The 19,668-nt window shown below is 50.0% G+C and overlaps 2 protein-coding genes across 2 annotated transcripts; both read left to right on the top strand.

Annotated features, from left to right (window-relative positions):
• Positions 1-8,785: 8,785 nt before the first annotated feature.
• TEKT2 (tektin 2) lies at positions 8,786-13,766 on the top strand. The gene is made up of 9 exons (XM_071453121.1): positions 8,786-8,957; positions 9,324-9,449; positions 10,054-10,259; positions 10,723-10,866; positions 11,342-11,456; positions 11,788-11,895; positions 12,274-12,417; positions 12,621-12,700; positions 13,355-13,766. The coding sequence occupies exons 1-9, from the start codon at positions 8,802-8,804 to the stop codon at positions 13,554-13,556; spliced, it is 1,281 nt and encodes a 426-aa protein (XP_071309222.1). The 5' UTR covers positions 8,786-8,801; the 3' UTR covers positions 13,557-13,766.
• A 125-nt stretch (positions 13,767-13,891) lies between these two features.
• Positions 13,892-19,600, top strand: ADPRS (ADP-ribosylserine hydrolase). Its single transcript, XM_071453120.1, has 6 exons — positions 13,892-14,167; positions 15,483-15,579; positions 16,345-16,552; positions 16,642-16,826; positions 16,918-17,018; positions 17,509-19,600. The coding sequence occupies exons 1-6, from the start codon at positions 13,939-13,941 to the stop codon at positions 17,799-17,801; spliced, it is 1,113 nt and encodes a 370-aa protein (XP_071309221.1). The 5' UTR covers positions 13,892-13,938; the 3' UTR covers positions 17,802-19,600.
• The last annotated feature ends 68 nt before the right edge of the window (positions 19,601-19,668 follow it).

Raw genomic sequence — 19,668 nt, forward strand, 5'->3', positions numbered from 1 at the left:
CTACAAATACTGGTTTTCTACTAGTCTTAAAGTTCACTCTGGTGAAATTCCAAGCTCAAGCTTAAGGCCTTTTTTTTCCTTCCCTTTTCTTACACTTTCTTCAAATCTTGTCCACTTTTGGTATTTTCCCTGTTTTGTGAATTGAGGGTTTAGAACCTTACTCAAAGCACTTTTATAACCAAGGAATCAAAAGTTCAGATGATGTGTGTTGGACCTGTAAATTCAGTTTTCAAAGGTGGTTGTTTCTAAATGGCCATCGTGGTCTCTGGTCAGGCCGGGCAGATGCTCTGTCCCTTTCAGTGCTGTGGAGTTTCATGGCTGCTACTGGCAGGTTGTTTGGATCTGGTGAAAAATTCCATAGGGGTGTCAAAGGGAAAGATTTCTGTCTGTCTTTTCTACCCAAAGATGGTACTTTAGGTTGATGCTGCATGTTTGGAATATCATTTTTGGTTTGGCACATGTTGAAATCAAACTTCACGTAGCCAATTCACTCCTTGTTTTTGTAAAATATCGTGGTTAGAGCTTGAGCTCGTTGATGCTTTCTGCTGGTAGAAGATTGTGTACTTTCTGTAGTTGAGGTGTGAGCAAGATGGATACAGGATCCTACATCTTACCTCCCGAGCAGAATCTCAAAAATCCTGATCTCCGTGACACTAAAACCCAAATTGTTGTTCCCTGAGTAGACAAAGGTGCATATGGTGGGGAAGGAGTTGTAAGGGAGAGGCGTGTGAGGGAAAATATCAGAGCATTGGTTTGGCAGGAATAAGGGTGTTGGGGAGACTCCATCCACTTTCCATCCCACGTGCCCTGGCCTTTCACATCCTGTCTGAGGTACCCCCTCACCTGACACGGGTTGTTACCGTAGGGTCCTTTTCAAACAAAGCAGTTCCACTGTTTAAAACTTGGAGTGACTTTTATTTTTTTTAAGCAAGACAGTCCTCAGAAAGTGCCTTTTTAGAAGATGGTGCTGTAGATTTTTATTTTCCAGTTGTACGTGGCTGCAAATTTAAGATAAATTATTGAAAATGCCAAGTGTTTGATGGTATCTTTTAGGTACTTTCAAGCACCAGCTTCTCTGAGTCAGGACCAAGAATAACCAGGAAGGTGTTTTCCTTTGGAGGGAGAGGCATTGAGGAGCGATCACCAAATTCAGCTGGTAGGCTGGGGTTAGGTTGGGTTTGGTCAATGTGATTTACCTCTTCATTTTGAGGGGACTGGGGGTTGGGGTGTGGCAGAAGCCATGGGGACCTGATTGGTGCTGAAAGGAATCCATAGCTCCCACAGGATGGCTTCCCTTAGGGGAAGCACAAACTGAAGGGTGTCTTAGGAGCATGGCTGGTCCTCACATGGCTCACGTGTGTTTGGGGTGGATCAGTGGGTGTTTCTGACTGCCAGCTGGGAGCTGGATGCTCTGGATGGGAGCAGCTTGGTGGCTGAGTGATGCCATGAGGGGGTGGGTCCATGGTGAGTTTGGTGAGCGTTCCTGCAGTCAGGAAAAGCTGTAGACTAGACTATTAAACACTGCACCTCAGTAACCTTGTAATGCTGCATAAAGTAATAATAATAGCAAAGTTGTGCTTTGACACTGTAATGTGCTTGCACATGCCTGCAAAAAACACTTCCCTTTCCTTTGGTATCAGTCTGAGTAGCAGTTATGGGATTTTTCTTTTATGATGAGCCTTGTCCTTTGTTGTGGTGTTTCTGTATATTTATTGGTGGTCTGTGTGCAGCTCATAGGTCTGTGTGTCTGCTCTGTGTGTTGCTTTTAACACTTATTTTTAGGCAGGAGAAGTTTCTGAATGTTTTGGTTTTCTTCTCCAAAGAAAGTTGGCTTAACCAGTCGTGTTTGAGAGGAGACAATTAACCCGCTCGCCATAGACAAGTGCTTCATTGGTACCTTGTTTCTCTACAACTAAAATGATTTTGTGCATTTTATTACTGTTTATAGTGTTGGGCATTCAAGATGTGGAATAACTTGATGTCAGGATATTTTTGAATATCAGGAGCTTAACCACAGAACTCACGGAGTAATTCCAAGTGGTCTCTTTGCAGGAATATGTTTGTGTCCAGACTTTTTCTAGGAGTGAGCAGAGCTTCTGGACATCATCAATGAAATATGTGGGGTTCAGAGTCCCAGCACTGGGCAGTGCCCTTGCTGAGTTGCCCACACCTCATTGTTGAGGGGATGCTGCAGCTCCCCAGGCACAAATTGACTCTCTTTGCTCTGTAATTTCTTCTGATTCAAGTTTGAGACATGATCCAATGTCTCTTGTAGCTTGTACCAACTTTCTTGTCTTACTGCAGTGCCCAATGCCACTGTGTTGGTATTAAGCTTGCCATGATGTTCAATTATTTTATATTTCCAATTTGTCAATGTTACTAGGCTGGGGTTTAGAAAGCATTTTTCAGTCTAAATTCTGAGCCAAAACTGTGTCTCCTGACCCTTTTAGAAGTAGCTGTTTCTATCTTTTAGACTAAAAAGGGCCAAAAATCTTGCACCATCAGCTTGTTTGCAGCAATACCCTCCATCTCCTCCCCTGCCTGTCAACCAACTGCTTTGTTTCTCTCTATATTTAGCTCATACTGAACCTGTTGAGATTTAGAAGGAAGTTGCTGCCTCTTCTTTCTATCAAAAGGAATGAACTTGCACCTGATGAAGCAGTTTTCTGTTGGACACAAATCTCTTGCCTTGGTGTCCATGAGCTGCCGCATGCGAGGTTTAGTTCCAGTAGAAATGTTTCTGTTGCAGTCATTGGAGGGTGCATGATGATTTAAAGTATCTAAATTAAATAAGAGCTAACAAACTACTGAAAATAGACATTATTCAAATACTTTAAAAAAAAAAACAAACCAGCAAACCAAAACACAAAAAGGAGCAGCTGCAGGTGAACAGGGAGGACCTCCAGGAGATGGAGAACCTGTGGGACATTGAGATCCTGTGGCTGTGGGGACAGCTCTACAAGGGAAAGGAAGAAGCAGAAAGGGCAGACTCAAAGTAACAGAGCACTGTAGGAGTTATTCAAACTCTTTTAAAAGTTATCGAGTGGGAACATCAGAATATTGACACTCATGAAAAAGCAGCAGAGCCTCCTTTGCCTCCTGTAGTAAATAAAAAAGTAAAACTTCAGTACCTTTCAGTACTTGAAAAGGCCTGTAAGAACGATGGGGGTGAACTTTTAGGAGGGCTTGTTGCCACAGGATATGGAGTGATGGTTTTAAACTGAGGGAGGTCAGTTCAAACTAGATTTAAGAATTTTACAATGTGTGTGTTGAAACACTGGCACAGGTTGCCTAGAGAAGCTGTGGCTGCCCCATCTCTGAAAACATCCACGGTGTCAGATTGGATGGGGCTTGGAGCAACCTGGTCTAGAGGTCCCAGGTCACAGCAGGGGGGTTTGTCTGGATGAGCTTTAAAAGATCCCTTCCAACCCAGACTACTCTGTTATTCTGTGACTGCTAATTCAAAAACTAATGTATGAGGGGAAAAGCATGTTCCTGTATATTTTTAGGGGTGGCTGTTCTTCTCCAGGTGGCAGTGCCTGTGACAGCTGTCCCCTGAAACCAAACTGTGGTTTTATCCAAACCTTGGAATCCCTTACTTGGGTGGAACAGATGCGGTTTCCAGTGGATCCACTGGTTCAGACAGCACCAACCCAAGGGGTTTTGTGAGCAATATGTGGCCCTGCTGTACAACACAGATGCCCTGAGAGATTCCTGGTTGCTGGAGGTGTGCCTGGCTCCCAGGAACAGCAGCAGGCAGGTGTAGAGTTCCTTTTGCTGTAGCACTGCGGCTGCTCTGCTCTTACTCAGCTCTTACCTACCTCCCCATTCCCTGACCAGGGTCTCTCTCTCTCTCCCTCCACTGCCTGGATGGAATTAGCCATGTTGAGGATGCTGTGGCTGCTTGGAGCACAGAGCAGCTCTGGATGTGAGCGTGGGGGTGGGATGGTGACAAAAGCCTGTAGAAACAAAGGACTGGGTAGGAGGTGGGTGGGTGTCAGGTGAGCTGTGATCAGCTCACACCTTTCAGGGACATCAGACATGAACTTGGGTATCCTGAGCTTTTTGTGTTGGACTTGAACTCACTGAGAGCAAGTATGTGCCTTTTTCTGACCAGGAACAGAGCTGGAAAAACTAGTATTTGCATTGGTAGGATGGTTAGTATTTTTCTTGAACTGTTTTTAAAGCTGAAAATCCTTGGTCAGAGTTGGTTTTGTGTTGAATTATTTAATCAAAGCAAGCCCTGAATTACTTGTGAATTAGAACTACCCAGAGAGGAGAAGCTTTTAAAATAAGTGGTTTCTGGAGAGTAATGTCATCAAATAAATCTACTTCCTGGTAGACTTGCAATTTTTTAAAATAAAATTTAACCTTGATATGTTTATCTAATGAGAATCATTAATTCTGCCTTTATTTGAATGTTGCCTGTCCAGTGATGTCCTCGCTCTTTACTGTGCTCCTGCAGCTTTCCATACACTCCATTTTCTCTCCCCTCCCCACCCATTTGGAGGTTGCAGGGACATGGGGAATGTTGTCCAGTGAATGTTGGGGAGCAGTGCAAAGCTTTGCTCAGTGGGGACGTGGAGGTGAGGATTAAATGTCACAGATAAGTTCAGAAAGCAGTTTGCCAGCAGCAGGGGTGGCAATGTCTGGGGACAGAATCGTGTGGCCCCCTGGGTGTGGAAAGAGGAACAATCCCCCATCCTCTGGCACCAGTTGTAGACACTGCACTGTGCAGAAGTAAGCACATGTGTGCTTAGATGCCAGTTTGGGCTTTAAGCTGCTAAAAAAAGCGGATTTTCAGACCAAAATGGAAGAGCTTTTCCAACAGGTTCTATTTGAAGCTGTTTTGAGACACTGGCAAGTTGTCCAGCCAGGAGCTCTGGAACCAGCTGGCTCTGAAGCAGGTTCCCTTCCTGACCTGGGGGAAATGATTCTGCCTCATTTTTCATCTAGAAAATGCTTGTGATGATTCACATCGCCTTAGGAGAGTGAGTTACCGGGTGATCTGAGGGTGAACCATGTCGTGACAGTGGTAACCTCGTGATACAAACCCATGCACTTCTTGCACATTTGTATCTTCCAGTGATTCCAGTTGTTTGGAGCCCATCCCTGCTGGGAGCTGGAGCTCTTCCCTCCCATCCCATTGCAGCTCTGCCCGAGGCTGAAGCCCCTTGGGGTCAGTCTCCTGTGTTTGCTATCTTGCTTTCTTTAAACCAACCCATTTGTTGTGAAACAGATGCTCAGAGGGCAAGTTTATTTAAATGAAAGGGGTTTTTTTCATTGCTGAGAATTACACAGGTCTTTCAAATGCATTTGGCAGTTGGAAAATTAATGCTACAACGCTATCTAGCAACACAAAAATATGGCTGTATGTTGAGTTTAGGGCCATGCTTGCCCATAAATCATAGATCCACAACCCATTTCAGTACAGGTGTGCAAAAGTTAGCTTTTAAAATAGTTACTAATAAACTTTCATTTTGCTTACACTTGCAAATCTCTTAAATATCTTCAAAACCAGTTTCTTTGATAGAAAATACGTGTCTTGGTAGGTAGTGTCCACTCAGATGTAATAGCAAAGTGGTGCCCACTGGAGCAATGCTGAATTTAAAGAACTTCTGGAAGTTTTGGAACCTGATGGTGTGCCAGCAAAGTGAAAACTTGAGTATTGCTCCTGAAGTAGTGAGGATAATGGAACACCAACAAAACTTGGTGAGAGGAAGAATGCCAGAGATGGAGTTTAGCTTCTGGCAACTTTGCAGTGCAGAATGGCTTCTTCTGGGTACTCGCTTTTGTGCATCACTTCTCTCCTGTGGCTATAGTGTTTACTTTTTTTTTGAACTTGATTTCTGTTTTTCAGTGAAATCTTCTCATTTTTGCAGTTTTTCAGTGTTGAATCTCTCCTTGAGACAACTACACGTTGTTTTCCTGTAGAAAAACCTGCTTCTAGCTCATTGTGTTTGGTGTCTGTTTGCAGGCAGGTGTGAAAAGTGAGCTGCAGCACAGCAGTGGGGCAGGCAGAGCGAGTTTTGGGTCAGAACCGTTGGTTTTACAGGCACTGGTGCACAGATCAGCGTTCCAGGGGAGCAATGACACTTTGGACTCACAGGGTACAAACCCTCCTTCCTGTTATTGTCTCTTCCCTTGATATGAGCAGTTCAGCTCCCCAGGTAGCCTCATGGTGGATAAATGGTGCTTGGTGGGGAAAAAGTGGGCTGTTCACCTGGCTGGAGGAGTGTGATCATGGACAAGGACATTGTCTGTCAGCAGGTGTTACTCCAGAGCTTTCACAGTAATTGGTAGCATTTGGTTACAAGCTAATATTAAAGGATTTTGGGAAGAAGGTGGCTCAGGTGGCATCGTGTGTGCTCACTGGCCAGTGAGCTCTGTTAGTTTTGGAGACTGCTGGAAGCAATGTCACACATAGAAATTTTGCATATTTAATACCATGGGTTTATATTGTTCAATAAAAGAAAAAGTCATGCTGTTTGGGATTCCTTTTCTGAATAAAATTCTAATAAACCAGTCTGGTGGATTGATCCTGTCCCATGTGTCTGCTCTTTCTCATATGCTGGTAACTGCTCCCCTGTTTTGGTGTCCCATTGCTTTGGCAGGAGCGTGAATGTGTTCCCACCGTAAAGGTCCTGGGGGCTTTCGAAGCAAAAGGGAAATGTTTCAAGAGTAAAGTAGAGCTGTGACTTGAGACGTTGCACAAATAGATTGTAGATGGATGGCAAACAAACTGGTAAAAGCCTTTATTTTTACTTAACCATCTTGACCATGTGTGCCTCTTTGTACCGTGGGCTGCAGCTGTGCGGGGTGGGAGGGAACGTGTTGGTGTTTGAGATGTACTTGCTAAGCAGAAGCCGTGTCCTCTGCCCCTTCTCCCTTTCTGGACAAATTGTTCTTGCCAAAATTTTCTACCTGTTGCAAGAGTTGCTTTCCTTCCAGCACAGTAAAATGTCGACTTCTTTCACTGTTCCTTCCCTCTCGTAGGCATCTGTAACCTCTGTACGACTGTGTATAGGACACAGCAGTCATCGATCTCTGCTGGCTATAGATACCATCAACTTGAGTGTATTGTAAACGAACTGTATTCATTTGAAAAATAAATTTTTTTTGAAATGCACGTGTGTGAGGCTTTATTTATACTTGCATCATTTTGATTTAATCCCAAAGAACAGAGCTGATATTGGTTTTGGTGGGGGTTGTGGAGGGAGGCACCAGGCATATCCAAGGAAAGAAAACTACTTACTTTCGGTCTTTTTTTGTATTTTAATGCATTATTTTAAAAAATTAACTGAAGTTTAAAAAAATAATTTTAAAAATGCAAGAGATTGTTGAAGTGCCCATAGCCATCCTGGGGCAGGATGGCTGCTGTGGAAATGGGAAACGGCTCTAGAAGTGGACACCCCCGGCTCCCTCCTGCTTGATGGGGCATTTCTTTTTTAACAGTATTATTTGTCGCTGATTTGGGCGCTGCTTTGCTGCGATTTGCGGTGTCCCTGTCACCGATACCGCCCAGGAGCCGCCGCCGGGGCCGCCCCGCAACGGCCCCGCGCGAGCCCGGGGCGAGAGCGGGGAACGGTGAGGGGAGAGCGGGGAATCGGCCGGGAACGGTGAGGGGAGAGCGGGGAATGGGCCGGGAACGGTGAGGGGAGAGAGGGGGATCGGCCGGTAACGGTGAGGGGAGAGGGGGGGATCGGCTGGGAACGGTGAGGGGACAGCGAGGTTCGGCCGGGAACGGTGAGGGGAGAGAGGGGAATCGGCCGGGAACGGTGAGGGGAGAGAGGGGAATGGGCCGGGAACGGTGAGGGGAGAGGGGGGGATCGACGAGGAACGGTGAAGGGAGTGGGGGGTTCGGCCGGGAACGGTGAGGGGACAGCGAGGTTCGGCCGGGAACGGTGAGGGGAGAGGGGAAATCGGCCGGTAACGGTGAGAGAGCGGCCCGGCCCGGCCCTGCGGCGGGACGGGAGCATGGTCGGGCCGGAGGAGCTCAGTGCCCTCATAGCAGCCGGGGTGAGGCCCTTTCCGAGCCGGCGGCTGAGGCCTTTCCCTCTTTCTCCCTTTCCTGTCTTTCCCCTCCACCTACGGCCGGGCCCCTGTGTCCCGCGGCCCTTTGTGCTCTCTCTCCTTCCCTTCAGGAACTCCTGGGTCAGCCTTGGGGTCGGTGCTCGAGGGGCTCCGTTGCAGCGCTCTGTGCCCGGGGGTCTGGGGCAGACATGGGATAGATGTCCCGCTGCCAAGGGATTCTGCCCCAGAACTGCCCCGACTGTAGATTTGGGCACCTGCAGCCCCCTCGGGATCTCCTCGGACCTTGTGGAGTGAGGTCTGCAGTTTCTGCCCGTTGTGCAGGGTGTGCTGGCTAAAAAAGGAGACTAAAAACTCTGCTATTCCTTGAAAGCCTTGGAGTCCCGGGGGTCCAGCCCTGGGCTAAGCCTTCAGCAGTAGCACAACAGAATCAGTCGCATCCTCAGCCGTTTTTGTCCAAGCTCAGTAAATATCATATGGAAGCTGGTGCTGTGAGCAGCTCCTTGTCCTTGCAGTTACATTCCTAGGGAGGGACAGATGGGACAGGGCTTTTCCCCCTGGCCCGGGGCAGAGGATAGCTCCCATCACCTGCCCTTGTGCTCCCCCATTTTAAGGACATGTATCTGCATTAGGCCAGGCACCAAGTTGTAGCTTGCTGCTGCCTTTCTCCTGAAGAGCTCTGTAGTTTTTGGCTGCAGCTCCATTTCAGGTGTATTTCCATGAATAAACACACAAATCTTCCGCTCTCTTTCAGTCACCTGTTCAGCAAGATGGCCTCGCTGAGTGTAAAGCCAGGCCAGCGCTTCACCTTGCCGGACTGGAAGAACAACTCCCTCCTCATCTCGGCGGACGCCGAACAGCAGCGTTTTAATTCCCACCACATCCGGCAGGAAGGACGAGTTCTCCGCAATGACACCGGCAACCAGGTGAGCTCTCTGCCAGGAGGGCTGCTCACAGCTTTGTCAGAATAGTGGGCTGAGGAGCTGGGGGGAGTGTCTAGATTTGGGTGTATGGATGGGGAAATAAAAGGCTTTACCTGTACATTTACTCCGTGTAAACCCACCTGCAATGATGTATCTGTACTGACACTAAATCCCCGCGTGTGTTTCTCACATTCACTGCCACTGATGTTGTTCTCTGTGCTCTCCATTTGTGTAAATGACTGTGAATCCAAACGGCAACGTGTTGTATTCCTGTGAGAGGCTCAGTCAGTCCTGAAAACGGGGAAAAGCTTCAGCAAGATTCACAACTACAATTTTAAAACGAGTAACGGCATTTCTCTCTAATTGCAGGCAAAATGGGATGAGCACAACAGCCGAACCCACCTAAAGGATCGTATCACCACCGTGGACAAATGGAGAGAGGCCCTGGCCAAATGCCTCAAAGACCTAGACTCGGAAATTGATGCCTTAAGCAAAGTATGTTGGGAAGGCAGATGGCTGGAAATGAACTTTCACTCTCAACATGGGATGTGAAATAATTGAGACTTGTCTTGTGCAATGGGCAAGCTCTATATATATATGTCTATTTTATACTGAGATCCATACTTGATGGAATGACTTCCCGGAAAACAAACCACTGTGTTCTTGGCTGGGCCAAGCCATACCATGCAGCTGTGTATTACACGCTCCTATTTGGATTTCTGGGTGGATTTTGTTGTTTGGACTTTTTATAAGGATCTGAAGGATAATAAGAAATATGTTAACACCATCCTCCAAAAATGTTTGGGTTTATATAGGGAATAGTGGTGGGAGATCTCTGATACCGTGAGTTTTAAACCCAGAAGCTGATGCTGCTTCTGGAATTGTTAACCCCTAGCAAGATGTGATTCCCAATGCAAGTAGCAGGTGTAGAGGACTAAGGTGTTTAGCTCTGGCAATTTTTGTTCCAGACTTGATAAAAGTTTCAGAACTGCAAAGACAATGAGAGTCCCTCTTAATGATGGTATGGGTGGGTTCCCCTTCCTTTCTCTCTCCCATGTCTAAAAGATCCCCCACACACCTGATTGATTGCTTCTTCCAGGTGAAGGAAGCAGCAGAAAATGCCATCCAGGCAAAGAACTTGTGTTTGGATGTTGCCATTGAGTGCCTGACATTCCGTGAGAGCCGTCGTGACATCGATGTGGTGAGGGATCCTGTGGAAGAGGAATTACACAAAGAGGTGAAGGTGATTGAGAAAACCAAGAAAGAGCTGCAGCAGCGAGTGGATGATGCCTTCAGACAGCTCTGGTGAGGAGTTAGAGCTGTTGGTTGATGACTCTGCTCTCCTTGCTTGGCCCCAGATACTTAATGTGCCTCTAATGCCATGCTGAGATGAGCAGGGAACCACACAGAACCCCTGGGGATTTTCAGGGTCAGGGATTTGGCAGGGAAGGGTGTGTCAAAGGCAACTTCACAAGCACCATTTGGAAATTTTGTCCCAGACCTCTTGTGCCACCTGCCTTGGTTTAGGAATCAGTGGCCACGAGGTGTCAAAGCTCCCATGCCCTGATACTCTGTGGGAATCCTTCACAGCTCCATTCTCCAGGGTGATACCAGGCAGTGCTGGGCAGGTCAGGCCCAGTTCCCAGGGAGGGTGGGAGCTCATCATTCATTTCACTAAGATGACTGATGTGTGTTGAAAGCTTTGGGAATTGTGAGCTGCCCCTGCCCTGGGCCTGCTCCCTGCTGACCCCAGCCTGGCTCTCCACAGCCTCTTAAAGGAAGCTCGTCAGCAGCTGAGCTGCGACCACCGGCACAAGGTGGAAGCGTTGGAGCTCGATCGGCAGTGCATGTCCTTCAACCCCACCTCTGGCAACATCTCCTTCAAGGTCAACCCAACACGGATCCCAGATGGGTAAGGAAAGACTCTGTCCTTGTGTGATCAAATCTGCCCCGAGCCCTGGGTTGCCTTTTCTTTCCATGCTGTGTCCAGGCTTGATGGGTACAGTTTTGGAGAGAGCTCAGAACAGAAATTGGCTGTGGCATGGCGAAGCCACAGGTTTTTGGGAGATATCTAAATTGTCACCACAAACCCAGTGCCCTGCCTCCCTCCTGCCTGGCTGTAAGTGACACTCAGCAGTGTGGTGTCACCTCTGGCACAGCTCAGGGGGACCTGCTGCACATTTTCACTTGCCTGGCATTCCTTTCCATGGCTTGGATGTGTCCCTGGTGGAGCAGATGTTGGGCCTGGTGGGCTTTAGTCTCTGAGGAGATCAGGGAAGATGTGACCTCCAGCTTTCCAGAATCATTTTGTGCTGCCACCCTGGCCTCAAGCAGGTGGTTCCTTTAAAATGTCTTGCAATTTATTTTCGTAACTGATTTGTTCACAGAACAACTGCACTTAGTGAGTGGGAGCTGAACAGCCGGTGCAACAAGGAGCGTGCTGAGGCAGAAATGAGAGCCTCAGTTGATCTCCGAGGAGCAATCACACTTACCATTGCCCAGGTAAACTGCTCCCTTGGCCTGGAATCTGTGGTGCCATTCTGGATCTGGTGTGGGAGAGTGGCAGGCATGTCTCTGGATCTGTCTGGGAGCAGCTGCCCTCCTGGTTTAAGTAGGAGCTTGGTTATGCTGCAGAGCTTGCAGCAGTCACTGGAGGCATGTCCCTGTCCATCTATCCCCACCTTCTGGCTACTGGGGAAGTGTGACATGCACACGTGGCAGCAGCCAAACCTGGTTGGTTTTGCTCCTGGGTTTGTCCCAACCTTCCAGGCACAGCTTGGGGGTGACACAGACACCTTGCAGCCATGTGTGACTGGGGCTGTTCTCTCCTCAGACAAACAATGAGCTGGATGCTCAGCGTATAGCTACAGAGTTTGCACTGAGGAAGAGGATGAGAGACATGGAAGCAGCCCTTAGTGAGCTGAGATGGCAGGAGAAGAATGTAAGTGTTATTTCTTTGTTCATGGACTACAACCCTGGCTGGAAACAGAGTCCCAAAGGCTCTTGGTTACATGGAAAGTGACTCAGCCTGAGTATAGTTTCCACGTGTTTGCTGTTTAGTGCCACACATGATCCCAGCAATATCCCACCACTCACAAGTGCTTCTCTGGCACTGCTTGGCCTCACTGCCAGGTTTCAGCCTCTTTATTGTACCCCTTGTCTCAGCAGCACCATCCTGGTCCATGTAAAAGCAGAGGATTCAGTCCTCAGAAGCCCTTGAGTAAAATCTATCCCCAGCACAGCAAAATTCCCAGAGACACGGGGACAGTTTCCCAGTCTGCATCCCGGGCTGTCCCTCATGACACATGTCTGTCCTCAGACCTTGGAGGAGATTGCTGAGATGGAGGAGGAGATCCGACAGTTGGAGGAAGATATCAAGAAGAGAACCCTGGATCTGAAAGTGGCTCACACGCGCCTGGAGACGCGCACGTACCGGCCCCACATCGAGCTGTGCCGGGACCAGGTACCCCAGCTGCCATGGTCCCTGCAGGGAGCTGAGGGGAAGGGGGCTCTGGAAAACACGGATGAGTGGTGGAGCAGCTGAGAAATGCATCCTACAGTGACATAGCAGAGCAAGGGAATAATGGCAGAGCTGGGGGAGAGGGGAAGGAGGGAACTGTGGCCTTTGTCAAAGCCCTCTTAAGTGCTGTCCCCTCCTCCCTGCAGGCTCAGTTTGGACTGACAGACGAGGTCCAGCAGCTGGAGGGGATGATCCGTGCACTCCAGCAGAAGAGGACGGAGTCACAGTGAGTGTCCTGCTGTCCAGGAACAGCAGTGCCCAGCACTGCCCTGAGGGGATGTGGCTCTGGGTGTCCCTGCTCTGGGCACACCTCCAGCACCTGCCTTTTGGGACTTGGGCTCATGAAGGGCAGCAGTGTTTGGGCTTGGTGGATGTGGGGTACAGAGCGGCTGTGCTGGGAGGGGAATGGGGCTCCCACAGCCCCTGCTTGACTCTGAATTCATCCAGGCCCTGACTGTTCCAAAAGGGACAAAAGAAGAGTGACAAGGAAGGAACAGAAGTGCTGCTGTGGGCTGGCAGCTCCCCGGGTGCACATCTCTTGCTGCCCTCCCAGAGCAGTGTGTGGGCTGGCTATTCACTGCCCCAAACAATGGGTATCTGATGAGTTCACTCCTTGTACAGGGCCAAATGCTGCCACAAAGTGGGAAGTTGGGTGCTTCCTGTCCAGTTTAAAATCATGGAATATCCTGAGTTGGGAGAGACATGAAAGAGTCACTGAGACCAACTCCTGGCCCTGCATGGGACACCCAACAATCCCCCCCTGTGCTTGAGAGCATTTTCCAAATGTTCCTTGAGCTGTGGCAGGGTTAGGGCTGGGACCATTCCCTGGGGAGTCTGTTCCCATTTGATCTCAACTCCTGTCCCTTCTGCTCATTCCCAGGGATGCCTTGGACGCTCTTTACAGACAACTCCACCGCATTCAGACCGATATTGGCTACAAAACCAATTCTCTGCAGCTAGACAACAAGTGCATGGACACCCGGAGAAAACTCGTGGTCCCTGTGGAGAAGTTTGACCCAGAGGTCGACGCTGTCAGCCGCACCAGGAACCTGCCGAGGGAAAGTCAGCTGGAGCTGGCTTAGCGCGCCGGGAATTGTGCAAGCGCGGGGGGAATGGAAAACTCCCGGTGATTCAGTTCCGCAGCGAGGAAAAGCGACATCTGCGTCGTGTTTGGGGAGAATGGAATTCTTCTCCTAGTTTGTTTTATAACTGTCTGGCCCTTGGATGATGTTTACAGCCTCCCGCGCTCCGAGGAGATTTATAAACAATAAAGGGCCTGTCCCCAGTTGTCATCCGCGGCGATTAAATCCAGCTGGATTCCAGGAGGGATTTGAGGGAGCAGGCGGGTGTGCTGTCGGCACCTCGGTCCTCCGGGCCGCCAGGGGGCGCCACTGTGCGCGGCAGCGCCTTCGGCCCACGCTGCCCCCTGGCTGCCCGGGGGAAGAGGGCGCCGCGCGCAGCAAGATGGCGGCCGCGGGTCCGGCCTCAGGCGCCGGGCGGCTCCCGGCTCGTCCCCGGCCCGGCCTCGCTCGGTTCCGGGGCTGCTTGGCCGGGGCGTTGTTAGGGGATTGCCTGGGAGCTGTTTTCGAAGGCAGGAGCGTCGTGAAGCTGCCGGAGCTGCTGAGTTTCCTCAAAGGGCTGGAACCGGCGCCGCCTGAGGAGGGAGGGGAGGCGGCGGGGAGCGCACGTGGAGGTGCGTGGGGGGGAGCGCGGCGGGGAGCGGGGGATGTCCCCCGGTGCCCCCTTCACACACCCCGCTGTGCACGGCACTCCGCACCCCAGAGATTCGGGTTAGACCCCAGCACTCCCCAGGACTGGCCTTTGGGGTCCAGTTTATGTTCCACTCCCTCAGCACCCCCAGGACTGGGCTTTGAGGTGCCCAACCTGCAGAATCCCCAACCCCTCAGCTCCCCCGAAACGTGGGTGCCCCCAGTGCTTACCCCTCACCTGGTGTGGGGCATCTCTGCTGTGACTGCCTTGGCTGTTCCCTGCCCTGCTCTGTCCTGTGCCCATTCCTGATTCCCTAGGGATTCCTTAGGGACACCGCTGATGCAGAAGGCCCCGTGGTTTGCTCTGCTCGGCCCGAGCTGCTCCTGTTCCAGGGAGCTGAGGTGGAGTGTGCTGGGGTGGCAGTGTGAATGGGTGTGGCAGTGCTGGGCTGTCAGCAGGGAGCAGAGGTACCAAAACTTGAGGAGAAGAGTGAGAGAAGCACAGAATTTTTATTTAACTCGTAGAAAATTATTGCAGCCTTACAGTGCCTGAGGGGAGTCTGCAGGAAAGATGGATGCTATTGACAAACCTTGGAGTGACACGGGGAATGGCCACCCATTGCCAGAGAGCAGGGATAGATGGGATGTTGGGAAGGAATTGTTCCCCATGAGGGTGGGGAGGCCCTGGCACAGGTTGCCCAGAGGAGCTGTGGCTGCTCCATCCCTGGAAGTGTCCAAGGCCAGGTTGGACAGGGCTTGGAGCAACCTGGGATAGTGGAAGATGTCCCTGCCCACAGCAGGGAGTGGAACAGGATGGGTTTTAAGGTCCCTTCAAACCTAAACTATCCTGGAAATCTGTGATTGTGTGTTGGCCTGACTCTTGTCCATATATACCTCTGGATGTCATACATCTTCTCCTGGCTCTTACTAATCTTGCAGTATATTCTTTGTCATTATAGCTGTGGATGCAGCTCCCTGGCTGTGTCTCCTGACTCTGACAACCACAGCAGTGTCAACCTCAGAGTGCCAGGGAACTTAAATTCCAGACAGGTTTGGGTTGGAAGGCCCTTAAAAATCACCCAGTGCTACCCTCTGCCATGGCAGGGACACCTTTCACTATCCCAGGTTGCTCCAAGCCCTGTCCAACCTGGCCTGGGACACTTCTGGGGATCCATGGGAAGCCACAGCTGTCCCTGGCAACTTGTGGCAGTCAGGCCCTGGAGATGAGGGTGGTGCTGGCAGAGGGCAGGAGCAGTTTGTCCCTGGCTGCTGGTGTGACTCTTTGCCCTCCCGTTGCAGAGTCGCTGCCCTACACGGACGACACGGCCATGAGCAGGTCGGTGGTGCAGTCACTGCTGGCCAAGCAGGAGTTTGATGAGGTTGACATGGCCAAGAGGTGAGCATGAGGCTTCCTGAAGGGGTAACCATCACTGTGACTGTCTGTGGAAGGGGGGACAGGGGCCGAGGCAGACTAATGCTAATTACTAATTTTTGGAGGGGAAAAAGTTAGGAAATAGGTGGTTAATCCTTTAGTTTGTTAATCCTTTTGCTTTGCCATATCTTGGACCATGCAGCAGGATCAGCTGCAGTGTGGAGTCTGAAGCTGCCTTGACAGGGCAGCACTGCTGTGTGTCAGCCTTGTGTGTGTTCACCTTTGGGGAGAAGAATGCTTGGAGACTCCAGAAACATTTTGTTTCATGTTTATTTGTTGCTATTTATGTTTGCACTGTCCTTAATTTAGTGAGGGAATAGGAGTGAGCTCAGCTTGACTCTGTTTATGATCCGTTTCCCTGTTGAATCCCTGGCCCTGAGAGCATTTGGTTCCACTTAAGGGAAAGCATTTCTTTGTTTAGAAAACTCTTCCATTGAACTTGAACAAAAGACTTTCCTTGTGGTTGTGACCCACGGAAATGTTTCTAGTTTGCTTCTATTTTGAGGCAGAGCTGAGAGGGAAACTAGTGGGTTATGGAAGGTGATGTTTATACATCCTTCTTTCACACTGTTCTTTGGGAATTGTTTCCTGCAGAACTGTATCTCTGAGCCCTGACTGTCCTTGATTTAGGTGTGTGTTATTAATTCACTTTAGCAAGAGCCTTCATCCAATCACAAACCCCAGTAACAGACCAAACCCCCGGGGTGTTTTCCCCCCTGCCCACACCAGGTTTGCTGAGGAGTACAAGAAGGAACCCAACAGGGGCTATGGGATGGCCGTGGTCAACGTCTTCAAGAAGCTACTGAGCCCCAAGTGCAGCGACGTGTTTGAGCCTGCGAGAGCTCAGTTCAACGGGAAGGGCTCCTACGGGAACGGCGGCGCCATGAGGGTGGCCGGCATCCCCCTTGTCTACTCCGACATCCAGGATGTCAAGAAGGTAACGGAACATTCTGGGCTTCTCTGGGTGTCCCTGCTGCCAGGGGAGCGTCCCAGGAAGCTTTGCTGACACCGGCGTTTCTGTGGCAGTTTGCGAAGCTGAGCGCGGAGCTGACCCACGCCAACTCCCTGGGCTACAACGGGGCCATCCTGCAGGCCCTGGCTGTGCACCTGGCACTGCAGGAAGGGCTCAGCAGGGAAACCTTCCTGGAGCAGCTCATCAGCCACATGGAGCACGTGGAGGCAGATGACAAGTCTCTCAGTGATGCCCGAGCGTGAGTAGCTTGGGGAAAGCCCCAACCCTGCTTTGGTGGTTTGTTCTGGCTCTTCACAATCTCTCCTCTTCACTGCTCTCTCCGTTTGCAGGCTGGGATTTGAGGATTTACCATTTTCCAGGCGTCTCAAGAAAATCAAGGAATTTTTGGAGCTCAGCAGTGTTCCCAAAGCAGATGTATTGTTTGAGTTGGGTGAGTACCTTTCTTAGTACAAGCATTAGGAAAGCTGGAAGCAAGACTAACTTAGCAAGCCTGGTAGATGTATGTCCCTCTAGATTCCTCTTCAGCCTGTCAGGCACAGACTATGCTGGAAAAGCAGCCTGTGCTCACCAGTCAGGAATTCTGAGTCTCAACCCAGTGATTTCCTCTGTGTATTGATAGGAAAAAAAATTCTTGCTAAGATAAATTTACCTTGCATAATATTTCTTAATATTCCAAGACTCTTAAGGGCTGTTGGGTGATCATGTTGAGTGGGAATGAGTAGATGTGTATGGCCAGGCTATACTGGGGTAACTGGGAATTGCTCTGCAGGATGTGAGTGGCACTGGGGAACTGGGGGGTTTCTGAGGGACAAACTTTTGCACCCTTTCCTGGTAAAATCCATGATACTGTTATGGAAAAAGTCACCGGTAGGAAGGGAAAAGGAAGGGAGGCCAGAGGGTGCTGACGGGGTGTGTTCCAGGCAATGGCATCGCTGCGCTGCGCTCCGTCCCCACTGCCATTTACTCCTTCCTGCGCTGCATGGACGCTGATCCTGACATTCCTGAGCACTACAACGCCCTGCAGAGAACCATCATCTACTGCATCTCCCTGGGGGGGGACACGGACACCATCGCCACCATGGCGGGGGCCATCGCCGGCGCCTACTACGGGGAGGAGCAGGTGCCCCCGAGCTGGGAGCAGAGCTGTGAGGCTTTCCAGGAGACCCAGAGGATGGCCAAGAGCCTCTATGAACTCTACTGCCAGCGGCTCTGAGCTCCAGGACAGCCCCAGGGCTTTCCTGAAGGCAAAGGGATGGTCAGCTCTGCTTCCCCGGTCAGACCCAGCCGTGGATCCGCGCCATCGGCCGACGCCAGCGAGCCTCACCTGGGAAGGGGGAGCCTGCTGCTGTCAGCTGGGAGCTGGGAGCAGGAGCCAGCCTGGAGAAGAGGGGACATCCCCTCCAGTCAAGGGTCAGCTGGGAAGTGGCTGCACTTGGACAGTGGCTGCAGCTCCCTGAGTGTACACAAGTGTCTCATTTTCCATGGATTTCTGCTGCTTGCTTTGTCCACCATTGTGCCATTTGTCATTGCAGTTACTGGCGGGTGTCTGAATCCATGGACTTTCTCCCTGTTTTCATCTGCTCCTGTGTCCATGGGCTGTGTTTTGGTGGTCAGTGGCTTGTCCAGTCTTCACACCTCTGGTACAGCAGCAGGTCATTGTCAGCTGGCCAGATTAGGGATGTCATAGGAGTCACCAGAGTGTCACCTGTGCTGAGTTAGGATAATGGAGTGCAGATTTCTGGGGACATTTGTTGCCTTAAAGGCAGAATGAGAAGGGCCAGAGAAGGGATTTCTTTGCATTGCTGATGGCTCTGTGAGAGACCTTTGATGCCTGCAGACAATCCCAGCTGGCTCATTGTCCCTGCTGGGAGAGGGTGTCACTAATTGCTGCTCCTCCTGTGTCCTTGGCCCTGTGATCCAACAGGCACCTGCTGCACTTTGTGCCCCTTGCACAGCTGCTGTCACACTGCTGCAGCCACTCTGGCTGCTCCTGTGTTCCTAATCTATGTATTCTGTATATGCCCAGAGCACCAAGTGAGATTCCTGTTTAAATCACAGAATACCCCAAATTGAAAGGGACCCACAAGGATCATGAGAGTCCAGCTCCTGTGGAGTGCAGATCTGGGAGTGGAAGTAGTACAGGGGTAGAATGCCTGGTTCTGCTGCAGTCAGTCACAAAAGTGACTTGAGCAGGATGCAGGAGTTAATTTATCACAGTCTCAGCCTTTGTACTTGGTAAAATTTGCCCCAGAATTAAAGGGAAAGGTGGGTTAATTGGGGACATCAGTATTGAAAAGAAGCTGGTGCTGGTGGCCAAGAACATTCTAGCACAGCTGTGTTCCAGAACTTCACATTTAAAACCTTTTCCTAGTGGAGCTGGTCAAAAAGGGAAAAACAGCTTGGGAATGGCACATCTAGAAAGGGTTGGAAGCTTTTTAATAATTGAAAACAAAAAGTCATCACATGGAAATGTTTATAAGCTTAAATGTGACAGTGTAACTCTTGTTATTTCTCCAGCATGTCTTGTGACACTGGGAAGTGGCTGTGGTGCTCCCCAGTGGTGTCAGCACGTGGTGGCTGTGTCAGGCTGCATGCACATGTGGGAATCTGGCTGCCACAGGTCCTTCCAGTTTTCCCCGTTGTCTGCTTCCTTCAAGTGCCAGTCTTTTGTGTGATGCTATAATGGGTTTTCCTTGTATAAATGGATTCTTGTCCTGGGAACGTGTGGAATTTTGGTCTGTTGTATATTTTTGTATTGTGCTGCAGATCTGAGCTGTAAAATACCAGGTTTTCCACATTATTCTGCCAGAGGAACAACCAGATTCATTTAATTATTTAAAAGAAGATATTTTTCTTTTAAAGCAGCTTTATAATTTTAAATGTTTGGAACTCCTGACAAGCAAAGAGCTCCTGTTTAAAGACTGGAGCTCTTTGAGCCTGAATTTAGATGTGTACTAAACCCTTCACTTTCCTTGGAAAGAAGTAAAATCCCTCAGTTATCTTTGTTAAGTAGCCAGTGCTCCTGTGTTTTCACTCAAGTCATGAAGTTGTGCATCCTTAGTGCCAAGAGGACCAGGAGT

Source organism: Agelaius tricolor, unplaced genomic scaffold (genome assembly GCF_023055355.1).
Source record: "Agelaius tricolor isolate 1412-34295 unplaced genomic scaffold, bAgeTri1.0.p SCAF_36, whole genome shotgun sequence".
NCBI lineage: Eukaryota > Metazoa > Chordata > Aves > Passeriformes > Icteridae > Agelaius > Agelaius tricolor.

Bases quoted from the DNA above. Each gene is read 5' to 3' on its own strand.
- TEKT2 (XM_071453121.1), top strand. From the start codon at position 8,802: ATGGCCTCGCTGAGTGTAAAGCCAGGCCAGCGCTTCACCTTGCCGGAC. The intron at 10,867-11,341 runs GTAAGGAAAGAC...ATTTGTTCACAG, and splicing joins CCAACACGGATCCCAGATGG to AACAACTGCACTTAGTGAGT. The intron at 11,896-12,273 runs GTAAGTGTTATT...GTCTGTCCTCAG, and splicing joins TGAGATGGCAGGAGAAGAAT to ACCTTGGAGGAGATTGCTGA.
- ADPRS (XM_071453120.1), top strand. From the start codon at position 13,939: ATGGCGGCCGCGGGTCCGGCCTCAGGCGCCGGGCGGCTCCCGGCTCGT. The intron at 16,553-16,641 runs GTAACGGAACAT...TTTCTGTGGCAG, and splicing joins ACATCCAGGATGTCAAGAAG to TTTGCGAAGCTGAGCGCGGA. The intron at 16,827-16,917 runs GTGAGTAGCTTG...CTCCGTTTGCAG, and splicing joins TCTCTCAGTGATGCCCGAGC to GCTGGGATTTGAGGATTTAC.